The 18,636-nt window shown below is 56.0% G+C and overlaps 8 protein-coding genes across 8 annotated transcripts in view; 4 read left to right on the forward strand and 4 right to left on the reverse strand.

The window, feature by feature from the left end:
- Positions 1–1,476: 1,476 nt before the first annotated feature.
- VDBG_06105 (conserved hypothetical protein) lies at positions 1,477–2,760 on the forward strand (the record flags this gene model as incomplete). Its single annotated transcript, XM_003003617.1, has 2 exons — positions 1,477–1,524; positions 1,582–2,760. 2 exons carry the CDS (start codon positions 1,477–1,479, stop codon positions 2,758–2,760), a joined length of 1,227 nt encoding a protein of 408 aa, XP_003003663.1.
- Positions 2,761–3,343: 583 nt separating this feature from the next.
- On the forward strand, positions 3,344–4,544 carry VDBG_06106 (methyltransferase; the record flags this gene model as incomplete). The annotated part of the gene is made up of 2 exons (XM_003003618.1): positions 3,344–3,983; positions 4,066–4,544. 2 exons carry the CDS (start codon positions 3,344–3,346, stop codon positions 4,542–4,544), a joined length of 1,119 nt encoding a protein of 372 aa, XP_003003664.1.
- A 417-nt stretch (positions 4,545–4,961) lies between these two features.
- Positions 4,962–5,279, reverse strand: VDBG_06107 (LSM domain-containing protein; the record flags this gene model as incomplete). The annotated part of the gene is made up of 1 exon (XM_003003619.1): positions 4,962–5,279. One exon carries the CDS (start codon positions 5,277–5,279, stop codon positions 4,962–4,964), a length of 318 nt encoding a protein of 105 aa, XP_003003665.1.
- Positions 5,280–5,636: 357 nt separating this feature from the next.
- On the forward strand, positions 5,637–7,282 carry VDBG_06108 (conserved hypothetical protein; the record flags this gene model as incomplete). The annotated part of the gene is made up of 2 exons (XM_003003620.1): positions 5,637–6,013; positions 6,088–7,282. The coding sequence occupies 2 exons, from the start codon at positions 5,637–5,639 to the stop codon at positions 7,280–7,282; spliced, it is 1,572 nt and encodes a 523-aa protein (XP_003003666.1).
- Positions 7,283–8,324: 1,042 nt separating this feature from the next.
- VDBG_06109 (conserved hypothetical protein) lies at positions 8,325–8,980 on the forward strand (the record flags this gene model as incomplete). The annotated part of the gene is made up of 2 exons (XM_003003621.1): positions 8,325–8,531; positions 8,612–8,980. 2 exons carry the CDS (start codon positions 8,325–8,327, stop codon positions 8,948–8,950), a joined length of 546 nt encoding a protein of 181 aa, XP_003003667.1.
- Positions 8,981–9,205: 225 nt separating this feature from the next.
- Positions 9,206–14,912, reverse strand: VDBG_06110 (ankyrin repeat protein; the record flags this gene model as incomplete). Its single annotated transcript, XM_003003622.1, has 7 exons — positions 9,206–10,296; positions 10,370–10,596; positions 10,650–11,459; positions 11,509–12,656; positions 12,708–13,415; positions 13,452–14,180; positions 14,235–14,912. The coding sequence occupies 7 exons, from the start codon at positions 14,910–14,912 to the stop codon at positions 9,206–9,208; spliced, it is 5,391 nt and encodes a 1,796-aa protein (XP_003003668.1).
- Positions 14,913–15,717: 805 nt separating this feature from the next.
- Positions 15,718–17,162, reverse strand: VDBG_06111 (conserved hypothetical protein; the record flags this gene model as incomplete). The annotated part of the gene is made up of 1 exon (XM_003003623.1): positions 15,718–17,162. The coding sequence occupies one exon, from the start codon at positions 17,160–17,162 to the stop codon at positions 15,885–15,887; it is 1,278 nt and encodes a 425-aa protein (XP_003003669.1).
- A 1,393-nt stretch (positions 17,163–18,555) lies between these two features.
- The window catches only part of VDBG_06112 (1-phosphatidylinositol phosphodiesterase), a gene marked incomplete at both ends in the record, with an annotated part of 1,673 nt that continues 1,592 nt past the window's right edge, over positions 18,556–18,636 (reverse strand). The window contains one exon of the mRNA XM_003003624.1: positions 18,556–18,593. Coding sequence (XP_003003670.1) covers positions 18,556–18,593 — 38 coding nt within the window. The remainder of the gene's footprint in view (positions 18,594–18,636) is intronic.

An 18,636-nucleotide genomic window follows, 5' to 3' on the forward strand; every position in this document is an offset into this window, starting at 1 on the left:
CGAGAAATGAGAAATCCTGAATCTTTGCTGCAGACGGTGCAATGAAGGCACTGGTCGCCCATGTCGCGCTCGAAAGCGGAGTTGCAGGTCCTCTCGCTGGGCGCCGCGCGGGAGACGGGGGGAGGCAGGACTCTATAGAGGCCTCTGCAACAGAGTGCTAGGGCTGTAATTTAGCTGTCATCGAGGAACGTCGTGATGTGTAGTATCATCTCGGGGGGGGCTGCAGGATGGTGTCGTTCTGTTTCCCTGGTCAAGGTTCTGCAGGGAGGGATTGCGGCGGGTGACTTTCCTCCGCCGCCAGGCTTTTGTGATCGACCTCGAACATTTCTGGATGGTATTCGGCATGAGCGTGGATCGGATTTCAGGTAATTATAGGCAGGTTCTCTAAGGGTAGAAGGGAGAGGAATTTGAAGGGGTCGCTGACAACAATGAGAAGCTAGCCTGCCCTTCGCGACGCCAGTGCTGCCGGGGCTGGAGCAGATTTCCGTTGCTCGTGAACATGTCTGGAAGTCAATTCAAGTTGAGATCGGGATGGGTGGAATTCAAGAGGTTTATGTACCATAAAGACAGATGCTTTCTTCCTCCTGGCCGTAAAAATCCTTTCTTTTTGGAACTTTGAAGGGCCGGGCACCCTTTGCTACGGCCTGTAGATACTCGACAAGCTGAGGCACACCACCGAGGAGAACTGCATCACAGCAACTTTGGCACTCCCGTGGAGTCATTGAGCGTCTTGTCAGCATTTCCCGCCCTGAGGAAGAGGTGGTTTGGTGCTTCCGAGTCAAAGGGTGCTACAGATTGTGAGAAGACTGGATGTATTGCGACCATCGACCCCTATTCCACTATACACATCAGTACAGAGCCACTGGAAATGACCTCCAGCGAAGCGTAACTCTCATCTTCTTGGTCCTTCATCGTGTCTCCTATAGCATCACTCAGTCGAAGCCAAGAGTTGGTATCTTGGATGCTTGCTCGCGTAGCCATAGACAGGAAACTGGACGAGTGTCAGGGCAAGTTTGGTGATTCTGTCGCTACCCGCGACCTGTTCCAAATGTGACATGCCAGCACCCGTCTGCACATCCTGGCTTGCGAGGACCAAAATGTGTTTTCTATTTGTACAAAGCACGCGGGTGGTGTCTCCCTGCTGCTTCCCTGGTCTTGCCCTAGGGTGTTCTTCCCTCGGATATTCTGTTTACTCGATCGCTCCTGGCCCAAGCCCTCAATCTGCTAAGCCATTCCAACCATTCACTCTGCCAAAGTATCTCTGATACCATGAAAGTTTCGTCCATCAACCTGAACCATCATCTGTATTTTGGTTATCCCAAAGCTCTATTCGAGGGGTGCATGGGAGGCAGGTGCGACCCATTACGCCTTCCTCGTAAGCTACTCATTGATAGCGAAAGCGTCTCAGTCAATCCAACCCTTGACACTCGTCTTTCGATAAGTCACACCAGGCCACGCCGGTGTACCAAACCTCAAATGACCTCCTTCTTCATCTCCTGGGAGCTGTGGCAGCAGATGACATTTGTGAGTGATTGAGTGACCGGCAACAATCGGCAAGAGACCCGAGACTGACGACTGCAGTGCCTCGGTGCGGCCATTTGTCTTGTTTTTGTTGCCGGATATTGGAAGCTCTGCTGGACTCATCAGTATGTTAAGAAACAGGAGGCTGTTGACGAAGAGAGGCGAACGCACGACCTGGAAATGCGCAAGTCGGGCCTGCCAGCGATGAACCAAGTCACTGAAATTCCCTTTGGCGTCCGAGCCATTCAGAGCGGCATCCAAGTCGACGGCATCTGGATCTCCAGCCATTCGTTGCCCACAGAAACCCAATCGATGCTCGTATCGATGAACATTTCGATCCCAGGGCAGAGCAACGCAAAGGGAAAGGGACTGGATACGATGGCCCCGGTACTCGCACTGCTTCCACCGCATACAAATGCCCTTGCAGATGACTCCAGAATTGAGCAGCCCTTGACCTTTGGCCTGCATAATTCTCTCCAGAATTTCCTACCAGACGCTTTGAAGACGTACCGACCATCGGCCCCTCTAGGCTTCGAAAAGGAAAACTCCAACTCCACTGAGCGAAACGCCCTGGGATACTCGAAGGAAAGCGAGCCACAGGCGAGGACTGTACTTCAAACGTACGTTCCGATTGCCGCACCCATCGCCGGGGCACTCGACGGCTCTCGCCAGATGCGCGACGCTGTTTCCGCTGCTGCGTCTAATGACCACGAAACACCCGACGCCAATAAAGCGATACTAATCCCTGCAAACAAATACCAGACCGCTGGCCCCCGGCGTCCGACTCACCATTCTGAAAGACGCTTGCCTGCAGTTGACGTGCTAACGCCGAGCTCGCATCATCCCATCGATGGCTCGAACATCCCGCGCTCATTGAATATGGCGGCCGCTCACGTAGCATACCCTGAAGGTACCGGTACTGTTATCGTCCCGGAGCCCTGGACACCACCTGAGCCGGGAGCCAGTTATTGTATTAAGTCAGAACACCAGCACCAAAGAAGTCGGCCTACGATACCATCGCCCACATTTGCACCGGGCGACGTGCACGCAAATCGATCACGACGCATTGTGAATCCTGGATTCGAGGTCCTTCCCGCCGGTACATTTACAGCTGGACAGAGCAGCAGTGGCGATGATGCGGACGCTGAGGAGTCATGGCGGCATATGCGTCCGAGGAGGCTGTCTCAGGCAGGAAAGGCGAAACTGCGGAAGAGTCCGCCGAGCACTCGCCGCGGATAGGTGACAGGAGACTGCGCGGGCCCCTTCAATGACCGATCCAACAAGCATATAAGCATCTAGGTACCGTAAAAGGGGGTGGCCTTTCGTCAAAGGACAAAAACATACAACACCGGGGATTCGCCGGTGGTCACCCACCCGACTACTGGTCCGGCCCTTACTGGTTTATCGAATGGGAGAGCGGACGGGATCCCGAGTTTTCCAGTAGGTATGGTCGTATGTGCTTGGAAGACCGCCATTCGCCGATGATATTGGTTGTGGTTGTTGTGATGGTGAAGGCATGCCACCGTTGGGTTGAAAGGGGAAAGGATAATAGGCCAAGTCAACACGACCAGTCATGACAGCGCTACTCAACCACACCATTCACCATTGAGGCATAATGACATAAACGCCTGGCATATACAAGAATACGTGCATCCGCGGGAGGTGCTGGTTGATCCCGCGGGCCAGAAGTGCTCGAAGCGCTCGAATCTCCGCCCGCACGCGCTCGGCTTTCGGCGCGCCTCGCTTGCTTGCCTGGGTGCCGGGTGGACCGACCAAGCCAACCCAACGCCGCCGTTGTCGGCAGATCGTCGCGTGCCCAGCGATGGCGATGACGTTGACCCCGCCCGGGCGGCTGATTGAGGCCAATCCAGGGTCAGGAATTGACAATAATAAACCTGCCTGGGTACGCCGTGATGCTTCGAGCTGCGTGCACCTGTGTTCTTGCAACGTTCACGTCCTGACAAGCCGCTCAATCGGCATCCAACGAAACGATACGAATCGAAGGACCACGCACAGTCATGACACAGACCCTCCACCCCGGCGCGCAATCGGGGTTCGCCGACGCCTCGAGCTACGACGCCCACCGGCCCTCCTACCCTGCGGCGACGGTGACGGCGTTCCTCGAGAAGCTGGGCCTCGCGGGCAGCGGGGCGCGCGCGTGCTCGACCTCGCCGCCGGCACGGGCAAGCTGACCGAGGTGCTCGCGGCGCGGGACGAGGGGTTCGAGATTGTGGGTGTCGAGCCGCACGCGGGGATGCGCGGCGAGCTGGCGCGCAAGGGCCTGGCGGGCGTCGAGGTCCGGGACGGGTTCGCCGAGGAGATCCCGCTCGGGGACGGGTGGGGGGACGGATGCGTCGTCGCGCAGGCGTTCCACTGGTTCGCGAACGAGAGGGCGTTGCGGGAGATGCACCGGGTGCTGAAGCCGCGGTCGTCGCTGGGCTTGATCTGGAACATTGAGGATTGTGAGTTCTGCTGCTGGCGAGAGCCGGAGGAGAAAGGAAGGCGCAGCCGCGAACAAAGATTGCTGACGGCGAGGGTCACCAGATAACAAGCCTGCGGCCTGGACGGCGTCGACGCACTGGGAGCAGCGCCTCAACGAGCTCATCCACTCGCTCGACGGCGACGGACAGGCAAGGTTCCGGAACGATGCGTGGCGGGCGTGCTTTGACTCGCAGGTGGCGAACCCGCTCAAAACGGTGGCCGAGTACGGGTTGCCGGGGCTCGCGACCACCGACGACGGCAAGGCGCCCTGGTTCTCGGTGCCGATCGGCGAAGACAGCGTGCCTTTCACGGTGTGGCTGACAGAGGAGGCGCTGTGGAAGAGGTTGTCGACGCTGAGCCAGGTGGCCGTGCTCGAAGGGGACGACCTATCGCGGTTTCGGGCGAGGCTGGCAGAGATGCTGAAGGAGGAGAGCGTCGAGAGGAATGACAAGGCGAGGTGGCCACTGCATGGCAAGACGTTTTTTGCATGGGACTTTCGCGGCTCTAGTTTAGACAGAGGACCAGGGAGAGAGAGAGAGTGAAGGAAGAGGAAGAACCACGCGGGAAACGGGCATCTTCGGACGTGGGGGACTCGACAATCGTGGTATATTCATTGAACTCTCTGTGTAGCCTGCGCACTGGACTGCCGTGCGTAGCAGTCATGCAGACACAGGAAGAGGCCTGACTGAGATCATAAACCATCATAACATGGATTAAAAAAAAAGCCCGTTAGTCTGCGGAAATGTACATGACTGAGAGGGCAGACACACACAGCCACACGTCAGTAGGAGCAGTACAGCAGATGACAAGGGGGGACATACCGTTGTTGCCCTCACAAAGGCGTCGCCGTACGACCTCCGCTTGGTGCCGTTGACATACTCCTCCGTCTTCTCGAGAGCGATGTTCATGTAGCCGTCGACAGACTGGAGCTCGCCTGGCGCGGTACGCGGGTTAGTGCCTCATGACCTCTGCTTGCACCGTTCCTCGCAGAACGCACCCTTGTAGACGACGCCCGAGTTGAGCTTGACGGTGACGGCGTTGCCGATGATGTCGCTGAGGAAGCTTGAAGGGTCCTTGCCCTCGCCCTGGGGGCCACTCGGGTTTCCGTTTTCCATGTTGGCAAGGGGGTTTGGTGTATGGCGGGTGAGGTGATGGGGTGTAGGGCGAGTGGGATGAATGAGTGAGGCTCGTGATGAGAGGCTGACGCAGAGACGGGGCGATGGAAAGGCTGTGAAGGCAGAAGGCAGAAGGCAGAAGGCAGAAGCTGGTCTGTGCATGGCAAGGTAGGTACCTAGGTACCCAGTACCTTTGAGGTACCTTTACCTCGTTCCTCACCTGCACCACAGTTCCTGGTGGGGCGGCTGTGATCGTGTCGACATGGCGACTTGGGCGCGAGCAAAAAGCATCTGGAGGCTTCATCTGCTGCACCTCTTTTCCCCAAGGGCCGCCCTTGTCGCCCACCATGCATGCATGCTATCGAAACAGCCCTCTTTGCTTTACATCGTCCTACTCGTGCCTAGCACTTTTTCTTCTTGCTTGCTCTCAGTCCAACTGACCCCCAACACGCAAGAACGTCTTGACGTTGTCTACTAGGTAGTCAGCCACCCACTACCTACATCCCTGCTATCATCATCATGGCCGAGTCCACTGCACCGAAAAGGTGGCTGCCTTTCAAGCCCACCGCCCTACGTCAAAACTCCGACCCGAAGCCGGAAGCCAAAGGCAAGGTCGAGAATGGCGACGACGACAACGACGACGACGGGCTCAGCTTGTTCAAGCGCTCCAAGGAGTTCTTCCCCAAGGTCATCGCCGCCGAGGCGCGCCGTCGCCAACGCAAGCACGCCCACCGCGACAAGGGCAAGGAGCTCGCGACGCCTGCTGCCGACGCACGAGACGACTCGGACGACCCTGGGCACGGCGCACGACTCTCCAATGACAGCTACAGACATGCGAGTCCCAGCCGGTCGCGACCTGTGAAGAGGGCGATCGACGACAGCGATGGCGATCTCGAGTGCGTGCCCATGCTCCCCGCCGCTTTCTTGCTTCCTTCGTGTTGCCATGTCGTTCACACTAACCTGGTCAAAGGGATCACATTGAAACGCCGCCTTCCAAGCGATCACGCACGAGCGACGAGTACATCGAGCGCAAGACCAAGACGACACGCTCACCGAGCTACGACCACCCGTCCACGCCATCACGGCACGCCACCAGATCTCTCGCACTGCGCACGCCGAAGAAGGAAGGCTCGTCGCCCAAGGGCAAAGACGCCGTCGTGTCCCTCGACGACAGCGACGCGAGCGACGCTGACTTTTATGGCGCCACCCCCGTGCGCGACATGCCAGGTGCGCGCTCCTCCCACGGCGCTGCCATTGTCCTTGACTCCGACGACGACGACGACCCCTTTGCCGAAGGCGAACAAGTCAAAGCATCGGACGACGGCACCGGCAGCAAGACGGACGAGGACAAAGACGAAGAAGAAGAAGAAGACGAAGGAGACGACGACGTGGAAGAGTACATCCGCGCCGCCCGCGAGCGCCAGAAGAAGGCCGAGGCAGCCCAGGCCAACCCCACCGAGGCCGACCAGACACGCATCACCATCCTCATGACGTCGCCCATCCCCGGCACCAAGCCGGTCAAGTACCTCTACACCCTCTGGAAGCCCCTCGGCAAGCTGCGCGAGGTCTGGAACAGCACCGAGGGCTACGACGTCGAGCCCCCCCTCGACGACGCCGCCGTCACCTTCATCACCTGGCGCGGCCGCCGCCTGTACGACTCGACGACGCTCAACAGCCTCCAGATCCGCGCCGCCGAGAACGGCACGCTGCGGTCCCCTGCCGTCCGCAACCCGCACGACGCCGACGGCTTCTCCGACGGTTGGACGAGGGTGCACATGGAGATGTGGACCGAGGCCCTCTGGGACGAGCACAAGCGCAAGGAGGACCGCAGGCGCCTGCGCGACCTCGGCGAGTTGGACGACTACTCAGACGACGACGACGACGACGACGACGGTGGTGGCGTCGCTGTCGGGGCGGATCCCGAAGCGAAGGAGACGAAGATCAAGATCATCCTCAAGGCGCGCACCGGCGAGCCTGTCAAGACAACGGCGCGACCGGCGAGCACCGTCGCCGAGCTCATAGAGGTGTACCGCAAGATGAGGGACGTGCCTGCAGGCACGGAGATTCAGCTTCATTTTGACGGAGAGCCGCTGGACGGCGAGACGACGGTCGAAGACGCCGACATTGAGGACATGGACTCATTAGAGGTTCATCTCCGAGAGTAACTGCATTCTTGGCGACTTCACGTCGAGGTGGAGCGTGCTGATTGAATGTGGAGTTCATCGGGTGTTTGTTATAACTAGGATTAGGATTACGGTTAGGAGCAGGATTAGAGATACCCAGGAGTTCAACGTCAGCCGATAGCTTTTGCTGCCGCCGAACAAACACAAATGAGACGACACCATGTGATTCCATTGTTGAATCATAGCGTTTAAACTACACACCCTCGGGCGCAGTGCCTATCTCGCGAGGTCGACAAGTCCGCAAGCCATGGTGCCATTCTCGCTTCAAAGTCCGCCGATGAAGTCTCCGACTTGGCGCAACGCCTCAAAACCATCCAAACTCCTTCGTCACAGCGATGGATCTGCATGATAGTGACCCGGATCTGACTCTTCGAGATATGATTCATTTCCATCGGTTCGTCTCTTTCACGGCTGCCTGCGGCGAGACAGGCCGCTGAGATGTGACGCACGCAGGATCGTCACGGTGCCCGCTGCCTGAAGGATCAGTCCCCTGCATTTTGCTGGCTGCCTGTTTGTATAACACCCACACGGCTGTCCCCTGCCAAAGATGTTCCCGTCCACGGTGTTTCACAGATACGCACAAGATCTCTCCATTTCGTAACATAACATCTCGTGCACTCACTTCGTATTGTCTCTTGGGAACTTGTACACCCAATAAGTACCCCCTTATCCCGAACATGAAGGTTCTCCTCACCGGCGCAACGGGCTCCGTCGGCGGCGCCGCCCTCCGGGCCTGCCTCGCCCACCCGGCCATCACGTCCATCGTCGCCGTCCAGCGACGGCCCTGCCAGCCGACCTCGCGTCGAACCCCAAAAATCACAACCCGTCATCCTCCGCGATTTCGCGTCCCTGGCCCGAATGAGGTGGCTGCAGGGCCGCACAAGGGACGCCGCGGCCATGATCCTGGTGAGTCGCACAGCAAACCGGCGGCCTCCCGCCCGCTCCCCTCCCGGTCCCTTTCTTTCTTCATCAAGATCACAAGATCACAAAAAAAAAAAAAAAAACGCTCACCACCGAGTCGGCCATGGTCAGGGCAATGGGCACATACGACGCCAACAATGTGACGGTGAACCACGACTACCCCGTCGCCTTCCAGGAGGCCTTTGCCGAGGTGCTGCGGGAGGAGAGGCCCGCGGGCCCCAGGTTCAGGTTCATCCTGCTGAGCGGCAAGTTTGTCCGCCAGGACCAGGAGCAGCATTTGTACTTCCTGGAGGAGGCGCGCAAGATCAAGGTATGCGGTCCCCTTCCTTTTGCTCCTCGAGAAACTTGCATCCGCCAGCAGCCACTGACGCGGCGTGTTCCCGCGTTCAGGGCAGGACGGAGACCAGTACGTTGAACGTGGAGCGGAAGTACCCAGAGCAATGGCAGGCGCTGGTCCTTCGGCCCGGCGGCATCATCACGCACGGCATGGTAGGAGGCGGCGTGATGGGTGCCTTGTTGAGCGTCAATTGGGTAATCAAGATCGACGAGCTGGCGGCGTACATGGCTGAGGTCGCTGCGTCTGGCGAAGGCGAGGATACGATGATTGAGAATGCACACATCGTCGCCCGCGGGAAGAAATTACTGGAGGCATCTGCCACCTCGACGAAGCCTCAGGGGACGGACCATGCCGGCACCAGTTGGATGAAGGGATCGATGACCATTCAATGAATTTGACTCTGCAAAAAAATAAATTTTCTCTCATCAGATACTGTCTCTCATCAGATACTCAATCATTGAAATGGAAAGAAACAATCCCAAATAACAGCCATGTAGCTAGCTGCACATTATCCCTCTCTCCCCTCTCCCATACCCCTTTCGGTCCATTGAGCAAAGTCTCAATTATTGTTCTTCCTACTCCGCGAGCTCCTCCATCGCCTTCTGCATTCCATACTCCTTCTGTTCGATGGCATACTGGCATACCCTCTAGTCATGCCGCTCGCCGCATCCGACGCAGACATCGGCCGACTCCTGCTCCGCATTGTCCGGCTTCCAGGCCTGCCAGCCCAGGCTCGACTTTTGCGTCGAGGCAAAATCAAGACTCGTCTCGTCGTCTTCTTCTGCCTTCTCGTCGTCGTCGTCGTCATCACCACGCGCTTGAATGCTGAAGTACCGCGATGCTTTGTACTCCTCGCCCAGACGCTTCGCAACGTCGTTGGCCTCGGAAAGCGACACGAGCCTGCGGGAGGCGGGATGGCGCTCAAGATGTTCAGCAAGGAGGTCCCATGTCTCTTCATTCTTGTCCTTGCTTTGGGTCTTGATATCGCGGCCGTGCTTCTCATTGACAAAGTTGTCAGCATTGCGCTGGGGAAGATTGCTTGGCCCGTTCCAGTCATTAAAGTGCGATGGCAGAGAGCGTGGCTGATCGAAGCGCTTGCTGATGACGCGGGTATGCGCAACCTCGGCGGGGGTGCGGCCCACGGCATTCTCGCGGTAGAGCAGGCTTGGCCTGTAGGTCAAAAGGGCCTCGATAAGCACCATGCTGTTCTTATTGACTGCTGAGTGAAGAGGTGTGTCGCCGGCACCGTTGAGCATGGCGAGTTCAGCTCCCTCAGAGTAACCAAGGAGCAGATCTAGAACTGCAGTTGCTTCCTCTTTGTTGGCATACTTCGTCCACCTGGTGTGGTCGTAGCTATCCGGGAACTTGTTAACCCACGAGTGGAGGGGAGTTGTTCCCTCGTCCTGTAGGTTGCTTCTCTGCAGAAGAAGGTGAGCCCTGAGTTTGTCGTCCATGAGCTCCAACAAATCCTTAAGGTTATGAGCCTTTGGAAGCCATTGCAGCGCTGCGTGGATAATGTTTTGACCTTGCTTGTTGCGCACAGATTGGTTCGCTCCAGCTTCGATGAGAGTCTTGGCAAAGTCAACGCGGCCAAGGTGAAAGGCGAGCCAGAGAGGAGTGTCGCCCGACGTTGTCTTGTACTCCAGAGAGCTTGGGCAGGCTTGGATCAAGTACTGGATGACCTTGTTGGTCTTCTCGTTAGAGGGGCCCATCACAGCACAGTGGAGGACAGTTTCGTCTGCGGGCTTGTCAGCTAGAGACACTTATGAAGATTGCTGGGGACAACATACTTTGAATGCCGAGCCATTTACCAACAGCTCGGTCGAATCCACCAGGAGCGTTACTGAGATGCTTCAGTCTCGGATCCTCGCTCGCCGTCTTTGACTGGCCAAATTCTACGTAGCAACGGAGCGGGGCGTCACTAAGGAACCACTCGACCGACTCGATACTGCCTCCGAGAGCAGCGTGAAGCAGAGGCGGAGTCTTGAGCCCAGTCTGTCTCACGACGAGGTTACGACCGGCAGTAGCCCAATCCTTTCTGTAGAAGTAGTTAGTTTCAAGGCCGCCTTGTCACACACGGCTAGATCATACCTCTTCTTGCCGTACACTGAGAGGCCTTGGTAGTACTTCGGCTTCTGCTTGAGCTCCACACCGCTCTTCTTGACGAGATGGTCGAGAGGCATTCCTGCACCAAATCTCTTGATAATCTCGGCGAGGGCGCCTGTCTTTCCATTCGCAACAGCCCACACGAAAGCGTCCTCAGGGAAGGAAAAGAAACTTCCGTTGTCTTCCTCGTCGGTATCTCCTTCCAGCTTCTCACCCGAGTAATGAGCAGCGAGATCCAGCAAGAACTTCAGGCCCGAATGGTCGTCGTGCCTCATAACGTGGCTGAAGAGAGTCTCGAAGATGGTTTCTTTGGCATTCTCTTCGTCCTCACCCGCATCTTTAGCTGTGAAGCACATGACTCGACTGGTCAGGCTCTTGATGGGCTTGTCGTGCGAATCCACATGCATCGATACCTGGCCAATGTTGTCGATGGTAAACTTCTTGTCTACGGCCAATGCCACGATCTTGGGGTGGCCAGGGTTTCCCTGTGTCGCATTGTCTTCGTCAGAGTCCTCTTCAGAGCCATCTTCATCCGAGTCGTCATCGTCCGGGTTTCCAGTAGCGAGCGTGTAACGCGACTTGTCCTTCTCAACCGGAGAGTACTGAGCTTTAATGATCTCTAAAATCTCCTTGGCCACACCACTATGTCCTCGCAGGAAGGCGAGTGAGAATGGAGTGCTGCCGTCGGAGGTCGTTATAGAAGCCTTTAGAGGAGGCTCGGCCTGATCCTCACCCCAGGCTTGGAGGGTGAGTGACTTGATCTTCTCAAGGTCGCCGTTCCAGGCAGCTTCGAGCCTAAAGAAATGTTAGTCAATTGAAACGGACCAGTAAAAAGCAAACATACAGTTCAACGTAGGCAAGCCTTCGAACTTCTGTGATATCACTAGCGCCAACAAAAGCGATCTGCCACTCGTATACCGGCTGCTTGTCCTCCTTCTTCTTCTCGTCATCAGCGTCGCTGTCGTAATGGTAGCGGTAACGGCCTGAGCGTCCTTCTGGCTCAGAAACCTGGGGGTAGGCCTCATAGAACGTCTTGGCCCCCCTTTCGATCAACATCTGCTCCAATTTCTCGAGATCGGCAATGACCTCCTTGATGGCTGTCTCCTTGAGATCGCGGCCCTTCTGTTTCTCTTCATGCTTCTTCAAGTCTTCCTCATAGGTCTTGGTCTCTTCCTTGAACTTCTTCTCACGAGACCTCACATCCTTTTTCGTGGCCAGGTACTCGTAAGAGTTTTTGTTCAGGCTGTCGAGTCGCTCTTGCATGCCTTGATGCAACTGTGGCTTGCGTAGATTGTGACGCTCACCCTTGTACTTGCGTAGATTCTTGAGCTGATCGTGCACAACATCCAGTACAGTCTCTCCCCGGTTGTACTTGCGCTGCCATTCATCGTGCATGACCGTCTGCCCTTGGCTGGTGGGTGTGTTGGGATCTGCGCCCATTTCCACCAGCTTCATGGCTACCTCCAGGTCGACGCAATATTTGACAGCCACGATGAGAGGCTGCTCCACAGATCTGGCAAATCTGTTCTGGTTCTGCTGGTAGTCTCCGAGCTGATCGGCGCCCTTCGACATCTTAGCTGCCTTGAGCCAGGTCGCAAAATCAATCGAGTGTTTCGCTCCAGCGTTGAGAAGCTTCATGACGAGGTCGGTGTCTTCGTTCTGGATTGCGGAATGAAGCGGGCCGACGACTTTGCTCCTGTAGTATCCGTGGGCAGGGACCAGGTGGTTGATTGCGGATTTGGTTCCAGACTGATCGTTGTCCCAGAGTGTGTCTATCAGAGTGTGGCTGCCTTCAGCGACGTATCGATGGAATACGGTACAGCTTTCGAGATCTGCTTGAGATGAAGTGGCGCCGAGCTTGAGAAGAAGCTTCGCCATGGATTTGGCTTTGTCCTCCGGCAATCGAAGTGCAAGAACCAGTGTCAAGAGAGCCGCCTCTGGCTGCTTTTCCTCATCCAGGAATTTGACTGGAAGAAGAGCATCGCTCCCATACTAAGCGACATGTTAGATTGACTTTGTGAAAAGGATGAATGTGGTACTTACGTTGCAAAGCGTTGTCACAACATCCTCATGCCCTTGAGCGATGGCCAGGTGAAGAGGGGAGCAAGGGATATCCCAAGCGAGAACGTCACTCTTGTAGAAGTCAGGCTCGTCGGGCGCACCGTTCAGGGCGGCATCATCCGTCTCCTCTTCTTTTGCCTTCTGGACATCGACGAACGACCCAGTAGCCATCGTGCGAGCATCAATCTCGGTTCCCTCGCCGTCGATCAATTCTCCATCGGAATCAGAATCGGCATCCGACTCTGGGTCCGTTTCGTGATCAGCAACATTTGTAGCCTCTGAAGATTTCCCAGAGGCGGCTTCTTTGAGAGCCTTGCGTCGAAGATCTTGCTTCTCCTCCTCCTCGGCTTCGTTAGTGATGCTCCTTTCCATGAGGATCCTCACCATCTCGACATTCCCACGCTCAGCTGCCAAATGCAGGGCCGTATTTCCGTCAGCCAGACGAGCGGTCAAGCGTGCGCCGTGATCAACAAGAGCGCGGGCAACGTCGGGCGTAGAGTTCATGACAGCAAGATGCAGCGGTGATCTTCCAGTATAATCACGCTGGTTTGGATCAGCGCCCTCCTGAGATAGCCAGTCCAGAACTTCATCGACGTTGCCATCGACGATGCTTTGGCAAAGACGAGCCGTGTTGCCGACGTACGCCATATCAGTCCAGTCATCCTGAGTCAGAGGGTTGAAGGAGCCGATCTGTTGCCGGCCGGGGTCGTCAATGAGAAAACTAACGGGGCCGGAAATGTAGACATCTGCCTCTTTCTCGGCAATCTCGATCTCCTCGGGGGTCACCGCCGTTGGGCAAGTCTCACAGCAGTCTTCAATGACATCCTGAACACGTCCGAAAAAGGCGGGATGACGATGAAGGTAGACTTGACGGTCCTTGTGCTGGTTCCACTCGGCATTCAAGAGAAGATCTTTGGTATAGCAGAGCTTCTCAATTTTCTTTGCGTTAAACCTCTCACCATATGGAACGCTGAAGGTGTGATAGTTAGAAACCTCGGTTTCGTCAACCCAATCGGCAATTTCGTCCTCATGTGCGTCCTTGATATTGCCCCAGACTCGGTGCTGGAAGTTGCGATTGATTGCGGGTCGACCACGCTCTTCTCTACGCTTGTCAAGGTAAGAATCGCGAACGGAAGAGGTTGGCAGACGTTCAAGGACAAGGAGGCGAGCAAGGCCTAGGGTTCTCTGAAAGCTCCGTTCAAAGATGGTGGGATCCACGCGGCTGCGATCCAACTCGGGCCAGTAAATCTCGAAATTGCGATGGCTGTACTTGGACAGACGGTTCTCATAGGACGGGCTTCGTCGGGTGAGGTCGATGTGGTTGATCTGGGTGATGAAGCTGCCCAAAGCACGCGGCGTCACATAGACCTGCTTGCCATTGTAGGCGCCACCGGCAGCATCAATGTCGAAGCCAGTGAGAATTTCGCCGATAGACTTGTACACGCGAAGAACAATCTACAAAGGGTCAGGAAAGCTACACTGAGATTTCGACAAGGGGGGTGGGCCAACCTGAACATGACGCGTCGGGTAGTGAGAGGCAATCGTAATGGCGTACTTGGTCCGAACAACGGTGACTTCGGTCAATATGGCATCACGAATAGCTTGCTCAATCTGCTTGATCTTTTCAATGGCCTCATCGTGGGTCAGGCCGTACAGGAACAGATCAACGTCGGAAGCAGGACAAAACTTTTCGTGGTAGTACTCGCGCAGCTTGCGCTTGTTGGTGTTGAACTCGGGCGGTACGGGGAGTAGGGTGTTGACAACAGAGGAGCCTGCGGCCACGACGTTGCTCCAGTCCATGTCGACCAGAGACGACTCCGAGAAGACGCTGAAGTTCTTGCGAAACTCTGCGATCGACTGAACCACAGCGGGAGATCCGTCTTCGCGGCGTTTGTCATCAGGGAGTGACATGATATAGCGGCTCTTCTCCTCCTCTGACTCGGCAGAGAGGTTGCGAGCACGCGTCTTGATGTTCTTCGTGTTCTCGTTAAACATGGGAAGGAGGTTCACATAGGGGTCATTGAGAAGGGCGCTGTTGCGATCTTGGGCAAAGACCGACCGTAGCTGAGCCTCATAGCGGCGATAGGGGTCCAAAATCTCGACCATGGACTTCTCGGGGTGGCCAGCAATGTAGTTGACCAACTCCGAATGAGGAGCCGGAAGCTCCTGGAGCTCTTGAGTTGCCATGCTGGTGATGGTGCAGTCGTTCAACTTGTGGGAGAGGCTGGCAGTCTCAGGGCAAGGAGGTGGCGGGGTCTGCAGTCAATGGCGGGGTATCAATCAGGTAGGTCTTGACGTGTAATAAGGGGAAAGCACAAAGGAAGAAACTGGACTGGATGGTGATGATGGCGAGAGATGCGATGGGTCTACTACGAGAGGCATCATTGAAGGAGAAGAGACAGTTGCTTTATATCTGGAATCGGCGGATGGCAGGAGCTCACCGATTGCCCTTGCCAAGCAGCCACCTGCCGAAAGTCACCCCAGGTCGTGCATGAAGCTGTCAACGGTGGCTCAACGAACTGACGCTGCATTTGGCGTAGATTAGCGGAGGCGTCGACAACGCGGGGCTGCCAGTCGCGCTACAGGGGGTGTGCTGCCTAAACGGTGCAGGGTCCAGAGACGCGAAGTCACAAGATCAGGCGACTGCTGCCTTGTCATGTCGTTCGAGCTGCATCAATTGAGCATCTTGGTACGATATTTTTGGGCGTTGCAGCCTACGAGTGGTCTCCATGCGCGTCTCGACGCGTCTCGACAGGTCGTCGGTGCTCCATGGTGGCCGATGATCGTGGGTTGGGATGATCGCCGTTCATGGTGTGGTGCTTTGTCCAGCCCAGGCAGAATCACGCCCTGGACCCCTGAGCTAGAGCCAGCCACCAGGCAGAATCCGTATCCACTCATCCTTCGTCTGCTCATCAGCTCGGATTCAAGCGTCGGCCCTGTTCAGTGGCAATCAGTTGTCGTGATCACTGTGTCCAGCATTGCATCACTCTTAGAACATAGAAAACTGCCATTTCTCTGGCTAATAGCTCATCAATGAGCCCATTGGTATCAATACAAAGAGCGTGGAGTCCATATCCCATGTCCAATCTCACCGGTCCCAGATTCGAGATCCATCCAGATCCATCCAAATCCATCGCATAGCTTACAACAATTCACATCCTAGTACCGACCCTTGGCCCTGTCACATTCTTCCATAAAACGATAGATGCCCTCAAGACCATCGAACTCTTGGGAACAGTGTGTTCCCGAACTCAAAGGAGGCGGCGACATGCTCTCGTATCCCTCGGGATCGGAAAGCCATGGGTTCTCCGCCATCTCGGCATCCACAAAGGCATCATCGAATGCCTCTGATAGACCCGAAAGAGAGCGCAAAGTGCCGCCTGGAGACGTCATGGTCTTTTCTGATGCCTGGCTGTCGGGCGCGAAGGGGAACTTAAGCGCAACCTGAACGCCGCCATTGGTGTTAAACTCTGGGTCTTGATAGACAGCGCCACGCTGTAAACCAACGTCGTCGCAAAGTCGCTCTGCCGTCGCGGCATCCACGCCAGGGAACCGAACCCTGATAATGTTCGACTTCTCCAACGTTACAGGCAGATCTCCTAACACAGCCAACCGTTTCAGATCGGCGAAAACGGCTGTCAAATCCTTGAGGGCGCGGCCAAAGTCCTCGGACAGGACATCGAGGAAACCGTCGCGGTTCAGCGTGACGCCGTCCTCCTTGGTACCGGCGCGGAAGGGGAAGGCAGCAGCGAGCGGGCTCAGAGCCGTGACCGTGGGGCTCAGCTGGAAGTCCACAAAGGAGCCAGGCTCAAAGCGGGAGACCTTGGCCAGCCTGCACCCGGCCTCGTGCTCGAGCGTCGAGACGGCCCTGTACCGCTTGTCGCCGCGCTCGTTGAGGCCGTCGAACCGTGCCTTCTGTCCTGAGAGGAAGAAGGCGCGCATGGCGACGCCGACGTTCTGGACCACTTGTGCCGGGGCGGCCGGCGTGTGCGAGAAGTAGCGTGCGCCGCCGCCGGTGCTGTAGCCGCCTTGCGTACGGCAGAGTGTGCCGCCGGTCAAGTTCGGGCGAAGTGTGCTGGCGAAAGGGGCGCGGCCGGTACCCTGGGCCACGCGGCGGGATGTATTCGATGTGGGGAATTTGGTCCGGTCGAAACGGGGACTGGCGGATGCGGTGTTACCAGAGGACATCCATCGGCGGGCGGCACTTTGAACATGCTGGTAGGCTTTGGTCGATGACCACCGTGCCGAACGTCGCTGGCGGAGCAGAGCAGCTGGGTGGATGGGATGTCTTCCCGTAGAGATTGCGGATCGTATGGGAGCGGGTTGGAGCTTTGGTGCATTGGGAAACGTGTGCCGAATCGCCTTGGAGGCGTTTGCGGCGGCCGAACGGAGCAAGCGCATGGCTACTGGAGCCCATACACCCCCCGAGGCAGCCATGATGAAGTCTCAAGTCGGTATCGAGTCGTGATGCTCGACAGCTTGTGACAGCAGCCAGAGGAAGGAGGAGGAGCGGGCGAGGAAGTGGCGGATGACCTCGGGGTGTTATATGACCGGCGATAAGATAATCATTCGCCACCCGTTGATCTGGATGCACCGCCACATCTCGCTGCCATTGCGGGGTCTCTTGCTAGTCTCAAGGAAGACTAGCGCTAATCAAAAAGAAAAAGAAAACGCGAGGCCGAAAAAATTCCCAAGCTTCCAACTTCCTTCTTTGCCCATCACCAGCAAAATCGTCAAGGTCCAGCGACCTGTGACGTTTGCCCATTGCGCTGCCAGCGCGCATGCAATGGGTCACGATCTTTACTAGATCTGCCAATTCTACTTACATTCAGCTCCGTGTAACTGGATTTCGTTCAAAAGGTTTGTCTCCGATTTGCGTTTTGCTTTCCTTCCTTTCTACCCCCACGCTCTATATGATGAACACGACAGACACCACAGGGATTCCTCATGCAGAACAAACTTTGTTGATTCCGGTGCAATAGTTTCAGCCTTGTCTGTCCTATGAGCCAAAGCTTTCCTTCGCTGCAGCATTTTTTCTGTCTTGATCTCAAGCTAACTCATTATTCTTAGGTAAACATGGTCAATCACCACTCTCTCTGACGCGTGCTCCCGGCCATGACTACACAATATGAGGAATCTTTGAACGACAGGCGGACAAAATGAACCCTCGTCGGCCGTCCATTAGCAGCAGCGAGGACTTACAAACCTTGTGGTGGGCGGTCTGGCGGGGTTTCTTGTTGAAAACTCGTCAGCTGATTGTGATGCCGCTTCGCGTATTGATACTGGTTTACATGTCGTACCGAGACGGAGGGCTGACATGGACAACCAGGTAAACTACATACTTTGGATCTCCTCGTTCTGTCGTTAGACAACGCTCTCTACAATGATGAAACGTCTTTATATTGTATTCACACTGTTTGATCGACTTTGCTTCGGCGTCGTCGAGATGAACAAAGTTAACACTTGCTGATCTTTGAGGTATTTGATGTTGTCCCTCTCCAGCGTGACCGCGTGCTGACAATCGACCTAGCTTTTTTGGACCTTTTTCGTACGAAATGTTTGCGATCGAGAGCCCTTGCTGACCGCAACGACTCAGGTATTCTTGTCGATGCATCGCTGGAACTCGTAGCTGAGGTTTTTTTTTGGTAGGCTTCCTCCGTTCTGCTTCCTTCCCCAACCAACCTTGCCCACTTGAGGATGACATCCTTTTATTATCTTTCTGAGTTCACCATGATTGATAAAATTCCTGTTCACCTTGGAGAACTGAATCATACTGGGCACAACACGTCATGTCATTATACTCTTCATCGACACGCAACTGAACATGTGCTCACAGATAAGCCAACATCTCGCGGACATTGGCCAGAGCTTTTATGATGCCAAAATTTAATTCATGTTTCCAAGAACCCGC

The sequence above is a fragment of the Verticillium alfalfae genome, genomic scaffold (assembly GCF_000150825.1).
Source record: "Verticillium alfalfae VaMs.102 supercont1.7 genomic scaffold, whole genome shotgun sequence".
Taxonomy (NCBI): domain Eukaryota; kingdom Fungi; phylum Ascomycota; class Sordariomycetes; order Glomerellales; family Plectosphaerellaceae; genus Verticillium; species Verticillium alfalfae.